The following is a 14,032-nucleotide window of genomic DNA, read 5'->3' on the forward strand; positions in this document are numbered from 1 at the left end:
TGAGAAGGCTGGGATGGTGAGAGCTACACTCAAGATTTTTTGAGAACCCATAAGTAGCTGAAATTGGTTCTGATGATCCTAGCATGCCTGCCCAAGAGCACACTGCCCAGAATGTCCTCTCTGCTCCCTGCCAACTAGTCACGAGGCCCAAAATACAAAGAGAGTGCTGTCTCCAGACTCTGTGCAATCTTCTACTCTGCTCCCTCACCAAGCCCAATTTTTGCTTTTGTTGACAACATTCCAATGACTGATCTCCTCATACATGAGAGTTCATATGTGTGCAACTGTCTCTCAAGTTGTTCTTCAAAGCAAAGCATACAAGTTGTAAACAACTGTGAGTGAAGACAAAGCAACAGCTGTCAAGATACTGAGTTCTTTAAATCTAGATTCCAATGGAATTTCTGTAATCCACCATTTTAACTCTTTTATTTTTAGTTAGAAAAGAAAAACCAAGAGTGAAAGGAAACAATTTCACCTTCCCGGCCAGCCACATCTCGCCCACGCTCCCCACACAGGAGCAAGTCCTGGGGGAGGTGAGCAGATGGAACTGTGAGCGTCTAGAGAACCGAGCCACCCGGTCTCCAAGCCTGAGAAATGCAAAAGCAAATGCCATGTCGGTTGTTACCAAAAATCTCAAAGGAAATGTTTCTATTTGTTCTAATTTTCACTTTTAAAGCTAAACACCACAGTTCGGATATAGACATGTGACATGACTACAGCTTCCACCAGTGTATGGTCCCTGTGGCCATTCAGGAAGCACAGAGCACAGGTCACAGTCTGCACAGCAGGGAGCCTTCTTTCTGTACTGGAAACCGGAAGCTGGAGACACCTGTGTATGAGTATCTTTCATCATCATCTAGTCCAGAGACCCCTGATACAGGAATAAATTCTCTGTGTTTTGGGTGGAAACAACTTCGGAAGCCATGTCTATAGTGGAAATTTCATCTTTCTCTATTTAGAGCAGGCTTCACACTGGGTAATTCTTCCTTAGGATATAAATCTCCCATTTAGGTGATCAATCATACTTTCTGGCACACACTAATTTAAGCAGGACAACTGTGACATCTTAGGAAACACTGAAGGCCTTTTGTTGATGCAGAAAGTTTTAAAAACTTCTTGAAAAACTGCATTTTTGAGCATAGTCACTTCACTGGAATCATCATAGAAGAAGGATTTTAAAAGCCAATGTCCACTCCAGCCCCCAATGCTCTAGTCTCTGGAACCCCAAACGAAATCAAGAGTTTTGAAAACAAACCAAAAAACTTTATTTAAAAAAGTAAATTGTAACTTATATAGATCATGTGTTAATGCTGACAGCAACAGTCTAGAACATTTAAAACACTCAGACTTTAAAATACATTGAGGTTTGTTAAGCTCATTTCGCCCTGATTGCATTATAAAACTTACAAATGTTTCTTTAGCTGTACTGTTTGGTCACGTTTTTGTGCAGAAGTCACATTGCAGGGCAGGTTTTCCACCAAATGTGATCACATAACCATTGGCTGTGGGTTTCCAAGAAGCAAAGGAGCCAATCTTAGCAGAGCTCGCACGGGCATTTTCAGCTGTTTAAATTTGAAGAGGAGTTCTGCAAAGCTGGTGCTCCCTAAAGGAATGCAAGTGGTGGGAAAGGTCATACTTCTAAACAGACTCAACCCCAATCCTCCTCCAAGGAAATGTCGGCCACACCAGGTTAAAGCTGGCATTCCTCCCTTTAAAAACAGCTACCCAACACGAAATTTAAATTATGATTTTCCCCAATGCACTGTAAAACATAATTTGATATAAAAATTTAAATTCACCCATTCTATACTTCAGAAAGTGACCTATAGCTAACTATAGGTGAAACTATTCTTATTTAATTATATATATTATTTAAATACAATTAATAAAAAACTAAAAATAACTTTTAAAAAAATCAATTAAGAAAGAATAACAACAACATTTAATGTGTTAGTATATACAGGTGTTTTCTGAATGTAAATAAAAGTTTATGCATGTGTAAAGTTTAGAGAGTTGTTTTTTTTTCCGAAAAGGTTCCAAAAAGTAACACCCATCCACGAATGAAGACAGAAACACCCTAGAGAAAATAACTCACTAGAAATGTCTCCTACCACGAAACTAAAAAACTAAGTGATAATCACGTACTGAAAAGAGAATTTAGGTCTGCAGTACCTTCTAGTCCTACAGATGGCAGGTGCCGTGGAGCTGGGACGGAGTGGTAGACAAGGAAGCAGGCCAGCATGCTCAGCTGCGACTCCTCCCAGGGCTGCCCACTGAGGTAGGCATGCACACACACATCTCCCCCAGCTGTGAGAGAAACACAAATGAAACTACACACCTGGCAGGCAGAGGGATGCCTTTTTATTCTTTTTCAGCAAGAACTCAATGAGCACTTACCATATACTAGGCAGAAATTGTGCTGGGCAGTAAGGCTACTGTGTCAACCAGAGTGTCTGTCTCTGCAGAGTTTAGAGTTGTGGGGGACAGAGATCACACAAATAAACACATGATTGCTAATTGTGATGAGTGCTATAAAAGTACAGTGGCACACTGTGGCTGTCTCCCCAAATATCCTTCCTTCCACTGTGTAACACAGGAGGGGACTGACTTCAGCTCCAAGCCTGGATTCTGATTAGTCTAGGCCAGAGGTTCTCAAATTTGAACCTGGAGAGCTGATTAAAACACATCAAGAATTTCTTAAGTGGGACCAGAAAACTTGCACTTCTAACAAGTTCCCAGGGGATGCTGCTGCTCCTGCTCCAGGGACCACACTTATAGAACCAGCGGGCTGGGGCACCAGGCAATCCCATTCTCCTGACAGTGACTGGGTCAGGGCTAGGCAGACCTGAGCCACTCAGTGAAGGAAACTTTGTGCCAAGGGTACTGATCGAGGAACTGCAGGAGTTCCAATTCAAGTTCAAGATACGAGCTGCTGGACAACACATTTGCTGGAGGCTCTGGGAAACAGAAATGTCCTAATTCCTATGGCAAAGCTCAAAGAAGCCATTCTGTTCTTCTGGGCAAAATGCTAAGCTTGAGACAAGTCACTAGATGAAGTTCTTGCTTCAAGAAACTAGAAAAAGAAAAGCTTGCTTTCAGTTTATTTTGCTTTTCATTTTCTAGTTTCTTGAACTTTTATTAGTATCTTGAGACTGTTCCTCTTTCATACTGTAATCATTTAGTGCTATAAATTCCCCTCTGAACACGACTCCCACTACCAGATTTCAGAATTTATTCTGAATTTGCAGTAATTAAGACAATATAGTCCTGGCATACAGACAAGACAGACCGACCAATGGTACAGCACTGAGCCCAGAAACAGATTCATACTGATTATTCAGGCAAACTGATTTTCAACAAAGCCCCAGAGCAATTTTATTACAAAGAAAAGTCTTTTCCACAAATGGTCCTGGAACAAGTGGACAACTATATTAAAAACAAAAACAAAAAAAACACCTCAACTCCTCAACCACATAAAAGGTTAATTTGAGATGAATTGTATACTTAAATATAAGAGATAAAATTGCAAAACTTTTTAACAGAAAACTTTAAAATTCTTCATGACCTGAAGTAGGAATGATTTCTTGGACAGCACTCAAAAAGCAATAACCATAAAACAAACTGATAAATTAAATCTCATCAAAACTTAAACTTGTGTTAAACAAAAATCACTCTTAAGAAAACAAATAGTCAAAAAGTAGAAGCACATATCCACAAACCATCTCAAAACTTGTAGCCAGACTTTGTCAAAGCTCCTACAACTCAAATAACTAAGAGAGAGCTAATTTAAAAATGGGGAAAGGCTAAATAGGCACTCCACAAAGAGTGTATGAGTAACAAAAAAAGCACATGAAAAATAGTTAACACCATGAGTCACCAGGGAAATGCAAACTAAATGAGATACCACTACACATTCACCAGCCTGCCTAAAATTAAACCGACAATGCCAAAAACTGCACTGCAGCCACTGCTGGTAGGGACAGAAAATGGCACGCAATTTGAAAAAATAACTGAATGTGGCAATGGGTGCAGGTACAGATGACAGAAGGATGGCAGAATGTTGGTGACTGCTGAGGCCGGCTAATGGAGCTTATTAAACTATTCTGCTTATTTGTGTTATGCCTTAAATTTTCCATAATAAAATATTAAAAAGCTAATAAAACTTCAAGTTCTTCACTTAAAACCCATTTTCTTTGCTCAGATTAAAATCTAATTGAGGAGCCACATAAAACATCTAGACAATATGGTAAGTCCAATGCATTCACAGATGAATGACTGGACTGGGTTAATAGTAGTGACCCTGAAAGTCCATGTAGCATCTGTGATTTTAAGGTACACGCAGGAATGACATTTCCACACTGATGCATGCACTGATACATCTTCACTGAATTTATTGTTCTCTATCCCAAAGCCAACAGCTAGTTCTTCGGAGAGTGGAGACTATAGATTTAAGAAGTTTTTTTTGTTTTGTTTTGTTTTTTTAAATAGATCTTTATTGATTTCAGAGAGGAAGGGAGAGGAAGAGAAACATCAATGATGAGAGAGAGTCATTGATCGGCTGCCTCCTGCACAACCCCGCCTGGGGACCGAGCCTGCAACCCGGGCATGTGCCCTGTCCGGTAATCGAACCCCGATAGCCTGGATCCTAGGTCGACGCTCAACCGCTGAACCAAGCCCGGCCAGGCAAGATTTAAGAGTTTTAAAAAGTGATGGTTCCTCACTAGAAAATCAATACACATTTTTGGCAATCGGGGTGGCAGTCAAGTTTGGAGGCACAGAGCAATGCTGTAACCAAGTGTCCTAAAGAGCAAAAGGAAGAAAGCAGTTCAGTGCTGTTTTAGAGAGTGCTCTAGTCACTGCCAAAGTTTCATTGTGTTCTGGAAATCTGCAAATCAGATATTTAAGGACAAATTTCTTAACAATAGCAAAGGTCTGTTGTAGTTAATCAAATGCTAAACTGAAGAGAAAAAAAAACAAGAAAACCTATAAAATAACTTGTATTTTTCCCCAAAGTGAGAAAAAAATTATTAAAAATTTTTTTTAACTGCATGATCTTTCGAATCCCACGAGGAAATGATAGATGAGATGTAGGTGTTAAATATAAACATTGGGAGTTTGAAATTGCTGTTTTCCAAGTATATCCCTCAAATCTGGTTTATAATTTAATTTTTTCCAGAAATTTACTTCATAGTATAATAGGTAGTTTTTAATTATATTCAAACTCTTAGATTCTTGATTACTAGTACACTAAAGAATCAAGAATTGTTACTACTATTGTTATTAGGGTCAGTATTCACCCAAACCAGGTTGCTGTCAGATATGTATCAGAAGCATCTATATGAACTGAAAAAAATAAAATCAAGGTGTTGACTTGATTTTAGTAAACCCAACTTCAGCCATATGTCACACACAGACAGCTTTCCATAAATCCGAAGGCCCCATCATTTGTTTCAGGGGAAGCAGACTCACTTGGACACTGTTATGACTGATGTCACAATTTCCCTGCAATCACAAGTCAGTGCTTCCATGGATAGAAAGCCACCGTGACATGATGTCCCATGTTCTCATGGACTCAAGAGTTGTAAAACAAGCATTCGCTCCATAAGCACATACCAAATTTTAGGGGGAGGGGGGATAGAAGAGGGAAAAAGACGGCTACTGGCCTCAGGGAGGTGACACACCCCTCAGGTACAGAAGACAGAGGCCAGAAAGAAAACATGACCTAACGCTAGAGAAGGTAAAACAGGTTCTGAAGTGTAGAGTGCTATTTAAAATGCCATGTATGTTCTCTCCAGGGTTTACAGAGTAAATATGTTTTTAAAGAAGTTGAAGTAGATAATCAGTCTATTTCTCCTAACTAGAAATGTTAAATCCACAGGCATTCTGGCTTGTCCTCAGATTTGTGTTGCTTACCAATGAGAACATGTTAGAACAGAAAAGCTGAGTCCCAGCATTATCTTAAAAGCACAAGGGGCACAGGCTCTTATTACCTTGTAGCCACTGGTCCAGTGTGTTATCAATAGAGCATTTTACGACGGGCAGGAACTCGGAGTTCATGAAGAGCCCCCGCTTTGGGTGGTTCTGCAGCCGCTCCTGATGGCTTCTGGAGCTGAAAAACTCCAACACCAACTTTATCTGCCAAAGTTCAGATGTCTCAGACATTTCTCTTCTTCCCAGTCTTCTTACAGCCTTGTTGAGAGAAAAGAAAAAAGCCATAAGGGCAAATGAGGTCACTCTTGGCTCAATGGCTTTGAAAAAATGAATACCCAACAGGTCTACAGCCAGTCACCTCTGGGAACACCAGGTAGGTATGACATGGCTGGGGTAAGGCCAGGGATCCCAGGGTCAGAAGGCAAAAGCAACACCTCTGATAATACTGCTTCTGGGACCCATCTGCAAAGCCACCATGATGGCAACCAGACAGGATATTCCTCCATAGACACTGGCCCATGATGGCAACAGGGTGAAGGTTCAGAGCCTAAGAGGAAAGCACATTCCCAGTCAGCAAGAGCAAACAGCTTGTGAACTGGCTGCTGCAGGGAGAGGCGTTGTGGGAAAGCAGTGCTAGTGTGGAAGTCACACACTGACATTTTCTAATCAATACTATCAGGTATCAGACAGTGACAGCATTCTGGGCCTATGTGACTGTTACACTGGACATTGCCTTTTCGTCAGCATGTTCCTTAGCATGATGTGATTTTCAGGTCTGGGGGATTGTCCCCTACCCAAATGTACGTCCCACTCCGCTTTTTAGACACTGAGTCCCAAATGCCTACCTGTGAACTCACTGTCTCATATCCACCTGAAGAGCCCTTTACCACTGTAAATTCTGGATCTCATCCCAGAAATTCTGATCCAGTAGCTATGAAATGGGCTTCGAGAATCTGCACTTTTTAAGATTTCCCAGATAAATTTTAGCCAAGTTAGAAAACTACTGGCTTAGCTTAACTGCAAATTTGGGTCTGAATGATATACTAAAAAGCTGATGTGTTTCTAATAACCTGGGTGAATAAACTGATCCAATCCTTTAGGAAAGCTGTCAAAAATCACTTCCTGCACTACCCCTTTTAGGCTTTTTTAAAACATCAATAACACACACAAAAAAATTAAAAATGAATTTGAGCTCCCTCGACTACACACTGGCCCTATAACCTCTCGCTAGGTTCACCATGCAGGTGTGCACGTGACTGCCATCAGCAGGCGCCATTTGTTCACTCACTGCTCACTTGTGCAGTCTCCTCCAGGGAGAGGCTCTCACGGGGGAGGCCAGGGGCCACACAAGGGGGAGAATGGGAACCCTAGAGTAAGACAGCCAACAAAGGGCACTGCTATAATCATAAATTCTAAGCTTTTTTGATACGCACAGAGCTTTCAACTTTGATAACGCTTCAATTTCTGAATTTCTAAATGCAGAGGAGAAATAAAAACATGAGCACTTAGGAACCTTATCTCCCTGTTCAGGATAAGTCTCATAAGAAGGAAAATAAGTTTGTGAACCACACCTGGTCCATTGCTATGTATGCAGGCAGCATCTCCGGGGTCTCTTGAGTAACACACTCATAGAGCACTGAAGAAAACAGATCCAGAATTTCCTGTTTCTGTGAAAAATCAGAAGCTGATTGTAGCACATCAATGTACATTCCAGAAACAATTCAAGAAAAACTATATAGCAACTGTATGGCCCTTTTTAAGCTCCGCAGTGAATGACATAAAAAGGTAAAACAGCTGGCTCTTTATAAAATCACAGCACATACAACTTTAAACACCAATAAAACACAACCAAAATTAAGTCCCAAGGGACAGTTAAGGACACAATGCTGTGGAGGAGAGAACTGGACCAAGCCTTGGGTTGTGCTGGCAAGGGCAGGATGCAGAAAGGGGATCCAGCATCCAAATATATAGTAGAAACACCGAGCAAAACAAGACTGGAGGAGGCAGCAAAGCCACATCCTGCTGGGGTTAAGGCAAGAATGAGCCTTCATCAGAAATCTGTGGCCTTGGGCGCAGTGCCCAGTCTTTACTAGCTGTGATCTTGGGCATGTGACATTTCTGAGTGGCAGTTTCCTTGCCTGTAAACCCAGAATGATAAAGTGCCTACCCTCAGGGTGAGAATTAAATGAGAAAATTGCATAAAGTAATGAGAAGAGTGTTTAATAGAGGCATCCCTCATTTTACTGCACTTCGCTTTATTGCTCTTCACAGGTGTTGCATTTTGTTATGAACTGAAGACAAGTCCCTCCTCCAACAAAAATATTACAACCCGCATCACCATGAGACCCATATCACCAAAAGACCCAACCCACAAAATCCCTGATGTGTGCCTGTACAGAGTAAAGATTCAATATATTAGAGGCAAAGGTTATTCCACTTCACCCTTTAAACAAGAATGTAAGGTAGTTTCTATTATAATCCCACTTCTAAAAATGAGGAGAATGCCTCTTGGAGAGGTTACAAGTATTCTCAAGGCCACACACTCTGGTAAGCAAATAGGCCATCAATCCCAGGTTATATAATTCCTACATTCAGCCTTTGCCATCTGCAATGATGGATTAAATCAGTGATCTGGGTAACCTCTGAATCCTAAAGAGAACAGTTTTATGACCAACAGAAAGGTTATAAAATACAGAGAAAACAAAATTAATAAAATTACATGAAAACAATAGCAGTAAACACTGAAAACACAAATCAGTAAAATGGACAAATGGAAGTTATCACCTATTAAAATTAGTGTCTTAGAAATTTTAAGTTTGTAGGAAGTTAATGAATTTCATACTTTTAGACTATGGAAAAAATCTATATTTGCCAAGCAAAAATCATCCAATGTGCCTGAGGCATGTCATCATTGTCAAAGATAGATAGGGGTACTATAGATTTTTTTGGTGGTGTCCACAGACATAACAACAAATTCTAGTCTTGGAGTTGAGCAAACCATATAATATATACCTGACCCATGTTCACAGTGGGCTTGCAGAAATACTCAGCAAATGACAGAAGTGCTGGATCGGAAGTGAATGCTGAAATTGTTTCAGGCTAAAAAATTAACAAACAACAACAAATGTAAGTAAAATATAAGGATTGTTTTCTTTACACATAAATGGTAATATATGTAGTTATAAGAAATCTCCCTCATTTTCTTCACACAATGATCCCACAAAACCCAAGGTTTTACAAACCTGCTACAGCTTCATCAACCTGTTCTCAGAAGTTACAAGAAGCTTTTGGATAAGCTAACAAGAACTACTATCAAAAGTCCAATAAACTGGTCTTTCTTACACAACTCACCCCCAAAAAAACGCTTTCCCTCTCATTCACTGACTAACTGAAAAGCACACTAGATTGTTACTGAAAAGGTAAGGAAAAAAGAATGCCACTCAAATAAGCCCCTCAAAAAAGACAAATACTGGATGATTCTACTTAAGTCACCAAAATCAGAGAGAGAGAAAGTGAATGGAAGTTGCCAAGGCCTAGGGATGGGGTAGAGAATGGGGAGTTCTTGTTAAATGGGGACAAAGTTTCAATTTTTCAAGATGAAAAAAAGAGTTCTGGAGATGATGGAAGTTATGGCTATACAATATGAATGTACTTATACCACTGATACCTGTACACTTAATAAGGGTTAACATAGTAAATTTTATGTTATATGTATTTTACAACAATAAAAAAATAGTGAGAGAGAAAAAATATTATCCAAGGTGAAAATGAAGGTATATTACCATTTTCCACTAAGGCTTATATTTTACTTCTGACTCCCAGCAGGTAGCAAATTGAGATGTCTTTTCATTTTTATACACTTTGCCCATTCAAACTCAAGTCTAATTACAAACTAGGTATCTGAGATGGGCTCTAATGTACATAAGAAGCAGTAGTTCTAATTTAAGTTAAACTCTGTCCAAAAATCCTGCAAAAGTATTTCTTACGCAACCTATCAAATACTGCCAAACAATATTCATTGATGTTAACTACATCCATTTAAATCCTGGGAATATTATAAAGACAGTTGTAAGTAACTGACCTAAAATAAAATATGAGTTGAATTAAAATAAATTGCTGTCTCCTTACATGGAAAAGCAAAGACTGCCACTCAGTCCTCTGCTGCCACTGAGCTAGTCCGTGTGCTGTGCTTTTTGCTCCATGTAACTATCCTTAGGGGCCCTGACTACTTTGCACTGCTTCTAAGGTAGCTCCAGCAGCAACAGATTTGCTCATGGAATTCCTGAAAACTGGTGTGAAATTCTGAAATTCTGATGGTAGATCACTGAACACATTTCTAACGTTGAAAGCTTATTTGAGTTCTGGAATGTACAGCAAGATATGTACTGGCCCCATGAGAGTGAGATTGCTTCATACACACTTTACTTATTCATTCCAAACACTACAGCATTAGCATTCAGATACTCAGAGGATAAAGCCAATAAAATAAGACTAAACCTGTCGTCATTCTATCGGCACCAAGATTTAAGCAACCCATGGAAGTTTAAAAATGGAACTAAGTGCTACCTCACAAAAATATTTTTTCTATTTTTTGCCAAGAATTAAGTAAATCTTGACAGAGTTGAAGATTAATGAGTAAAATTATTAAACTAAGTATTTTTATAGTATTAAGATATATTGTGACTATCCCTGCCGTCAGATATGAATCATCCTTAGAGTCCTGGCACATCACCTATATTTTACTATGGTTGCCACTTAAGGCGGCACAGATGCAGGTCATTCAGTCTTTACAATCTGCAGTGATCAGAGGGAGCAGACCCATCTAAACAGTGCCATAAATGCTATCACAGAAGGATGCCTTAGGTGGGCTAGAGGAATGTGGAACTCTTCCCTCTCCTTCAGTTTTCACCAAGCACATTACCTTGAAAGCCCGAGCTTCGGAGTTCCTGTTAGCAACAGTCTGGGCCAACAGACTCTGCCATCCCATTGGATCTTCCTTGTAGGAGAGCTGGCCTGCTCTGAGCTTAACATATAAAACCCCATCCTTGGAAAGGATTGACCTGAAAGGAAACAAGAATGAATTTAATATGAGGCATTACTGGAGGTTCTTGCCAGAAACGTCATGTTTCCCAACCCTATATTCTCATGAGATGAAGTCTTTACCATTTTCCACTAAGGTATATGATTATTTACTGTGTCTGAAATTAAATCAGTCCCTACAAGAAAGCCAAAATAAAGTTTTTCTTTGGCGTCTAGATTCATGGAACTTGTTAAGTAAGAAGGCATCTGGACCGTACTCATGTATGAGTTTCAAAGGCAGTAATTTATCTGACATGTCTTCATGTTCCTCATATCCCTGAGCACTATGTGTGGGTCACAGAGGTACCAAACAGCTAGAGAAGAAAATGATGCTGCAAATCTAAAGACACAACAATACAGAAACAGCTATTATATAGACCGTCTGAAGGAAATGGAAAGTGAGGCTAAACTATAAAAACTTTTGCAAGCTTATTAAATTTTCTGAAAAGTTAAAGACTTAATTTACATACCACCACCAGTGTAAAATTATTATATTAACATTCTCTGTTCATTAAAGAAATTATTTACATACGTTGATTTCTACCCAAAACCAATCGACCATAATCTTAATTTTATGACAACAATCTATAAGAAGAGAATGGTAGAGACACAACAGAAGGTGTCATCTGACAAACATCAACTCAGCTGTCATCCAATTCCCTTTATGGGCACACACATCAGCCTTGTTTTCTTAAACTAGATCGTTTATTATTGCTCCAATACACAATTCCATTACTGCTCCAAGTTAAATCACTTCACGTTTCTCAATGAATAAACTTATAATATTTAGGGTTTTATTTCTAAATTGAAATTTTCACTTTCTAACACAACTGTTTCAAAAATATTATCCTGGGTGAGATCAAAAGATGACAAGAACCATTCCAGAAAATAATCTGTAATTTACACCTTCCCATACTCACTTTACAGATACATCTGAGAAATTCAATATACTTACTTCAAGTGCTGAGTTCCCTTGCTTAAATCTATGAGCAGTTCCCAGTACCGGGGGCCTTTAACTTTAATCTGCCAAGACAAATGTATATACAGTCAACCCAATGCTGAAAACGTGTCAGTCTGACAAAATGAAACCCATGCTTTGCAGAGAGAGTAAGAATAACTAGACTGGAAAAAACTTTGAGAGGTTAACAAGCTCCATTTCCAGACAAAGGTGCAAGTGAGTCATGTTCTGAGGCCATCTGACCTATCGAAAGACTTTCCCGACTCCCCATGACACCTGCCTGTGGGGCTGCTTTCCTATTTCTGGCAAAACACTAAGAAAGCAGGGAAGGAGCAGCAGGCACCCTGTCCAGCAGGGAAGGTGGTCAGGGAGATGGGCATGGGTGATGAGGCACTCAGGCAGCAGCAGAAAGAGGTGAGAAATGTGGGGGGCCAAAAGCAAAGGCTGTGGGGAAGGTCCCCGGCCACAGGTAGAATTAAGAAATCTGGCAAAAAGTGAGATATTCCTTATGCCTGGGGGAGTGGTGATCTTTAACTCCATTTCCTGTTTTAACGCCCAGATGCCCTGTCATAACATCTGTTGCCACCTATAGCTAGCATGAAGTGTTGTCTTGGAGCCTGGCGTACATTTAAGAATAAACTTTTGTAAAAATAAATAGTCATGTAGTGTGGCTCATCTCTTTAGCTCTTCTCACTCAGCCATTTCAACCTCGGCTGTGAGGTCAGAATAAACCCAGCCCAGAATCCTGCCACTGCGTTCTTCAGTCTTTGCTCTATCCCAAATTCTGTACTACCTGGAATTAAACCAACTCATTTGAAGACAAAAAACAAAAACTACGCTGAGAAAGCATAAGCTTTTGTTTAGCTATCTGCTATGCTATGCTATGCTATTCTGGTTGAACTTACCCCTTGGATAGATCTCCCTAAACCATATCCAACTCACCTGCTTTAAAAGGTGGAGCTCTGGAAGAAGGGTGGGAGCCATCAGTTCTTCTTTGGTTTGCTCATACCACTGAGTACCCTTCACAAATAAAAGAGAACTATGGAGTTAGGGCAGCGATTTTCAACCTTTTTCATCTCCTGGCACACAAACTAATTACTAAAATTCTGTAGCACACCAAAAAACATATTTTTTGCCAATCTCACACACACACAAAAAATTGGTATAATTTTGATTCATTCACACCAGACAGATAGTGTGTTGGCTCTTGTCATTTTTTCATCTGACAAGCTCAGGGAAAAGAGGTCAGTGCCTCTTGGCACTGGTCAGGTATGGCATGTTTTGAAAATTCTTCCGGCACACCGGTTGAAAATCACTAGGTTAGGAGAAGCTACAAAGAAACATCACTATATCTCTTCCGCATAGTCTGTACACATACTATCAAATAGCATAAAATCCTGATACTCAAGTCTCAAAGGGCTCAAGCCTACAACCCTTTGTGGGTCTGCATCAACTTCCATCACTTTGAGCCCTGCACTCAAATGCCAGCGATACTGCCAATCTGCACTTGCCAGGCCTCATGTTGTCTCTGTTGGGACCACGCCTCTGCGGCTGGCACATCTCAGCCCAAACACAGTGGCTGCCTTAACTGCCTCCCCTGCTCCCCACCCCAGGTGGATGGAGCACTTCTCTGCTCCCCCTGCACTCTGCACATACCTCCAATTACCACTCTACCCTTACGGAACCCATGCCTGGCTCCCTGATGGATAGACAAGGAATATGACAATGTTGTATTTTATATCCCAGAGCCTGGCACAATTTTGATACATAGAAGGTATTTAATCATTCTGAACTGAAGGAAGGATATATTATGTGTAATCTACTCCTACATCTAAATCAATGATCTCTCATCAAACACAGGAGTGTGGGCCTTAAAGCACTCTGCTAACAAATCTCAGAACAGTTCCAACTTAGTTCATTTTTTAGAACACTACCATGAGCCACATAAAGTTAACAGAGACACTTTCAAAAAAGCTCTAAGGATGAAAGGGCAGCTGCTGATCTCTAAGATCCTAGACCCGCAGACTGTAAATGAACCTGACTGGCACGCAGGATGTGCGAGAA

The 14,032-nt window shown here is 40.2% G+C and overlaps 1 protein-coding gene across 3 annotated transcripts in view; it reads right to left on the reverse strand.

The window, feature by feature from the left end:
- Positions 1 to 1,241: 1,241 nt before the first annotated feature.
- Positions 1,242 to 14,032, reverse strand: part of ANAPC1 (anaphase promoting complex subunit 1) — an 87,728-nt gene continuing 74,937 nt past the window's right edge. For all 3 annotated transcript variants that reach the window (XM_081156155.1, XM_081156156.1, XM_081156157.1), the window contains 8 exons: positions 12,911 to 12,988; positions 11,966 to 12,033; positions 10,853 to 10,991; positions 8,944 to 9,030; positions 7,503 to 7,598; positions 5,991 to 6,189; positions 2,173 to 2,307; positions 1,242 to 1,603 (listed from right to left, as the gene is read on the reverse strand). In XM_081156155.1, coding sequence (XP_081012281.1) covers positions 1,488 to 1,603; positions 2,173 to 2,307; positions 5,991 to 6,189; positions 7,503 to 7,598; positions 8,944 to 9,030; positions 10,853 to 10,991; positions 11,966 to 12,033; positions 12,911 to 12,988 — 918 coding nt within the window. In that variant the 3' untranslated portion in view covers positions 1,242 to 1,487. The remainder of the gene's footprint in view (positions 1,604 to 2,172; positions 2,308 to 5,990; positions 6,190 to 7,502; positions 7,599 to 8,943; positions 9,031 to 10,852; positions 10,992 to 11,965; positions 12,034 to 12,910; positions 12,989 to 14,032) is intronic.

The sequence above is a fragment of the Miniopterus schreibersii genome, assembly GCF_964146895.1.
Source record: "Miniopterus schreibersii genome assembly, chromosome: 13".
Classification (NCBI taxonomy): domain Eukaryota; kingdom Metazoa; phylum Chordata; class Mammalia; order Chiroptera; family Miniopteridae; genus Miniopterus; species Miniopterus schreibersii.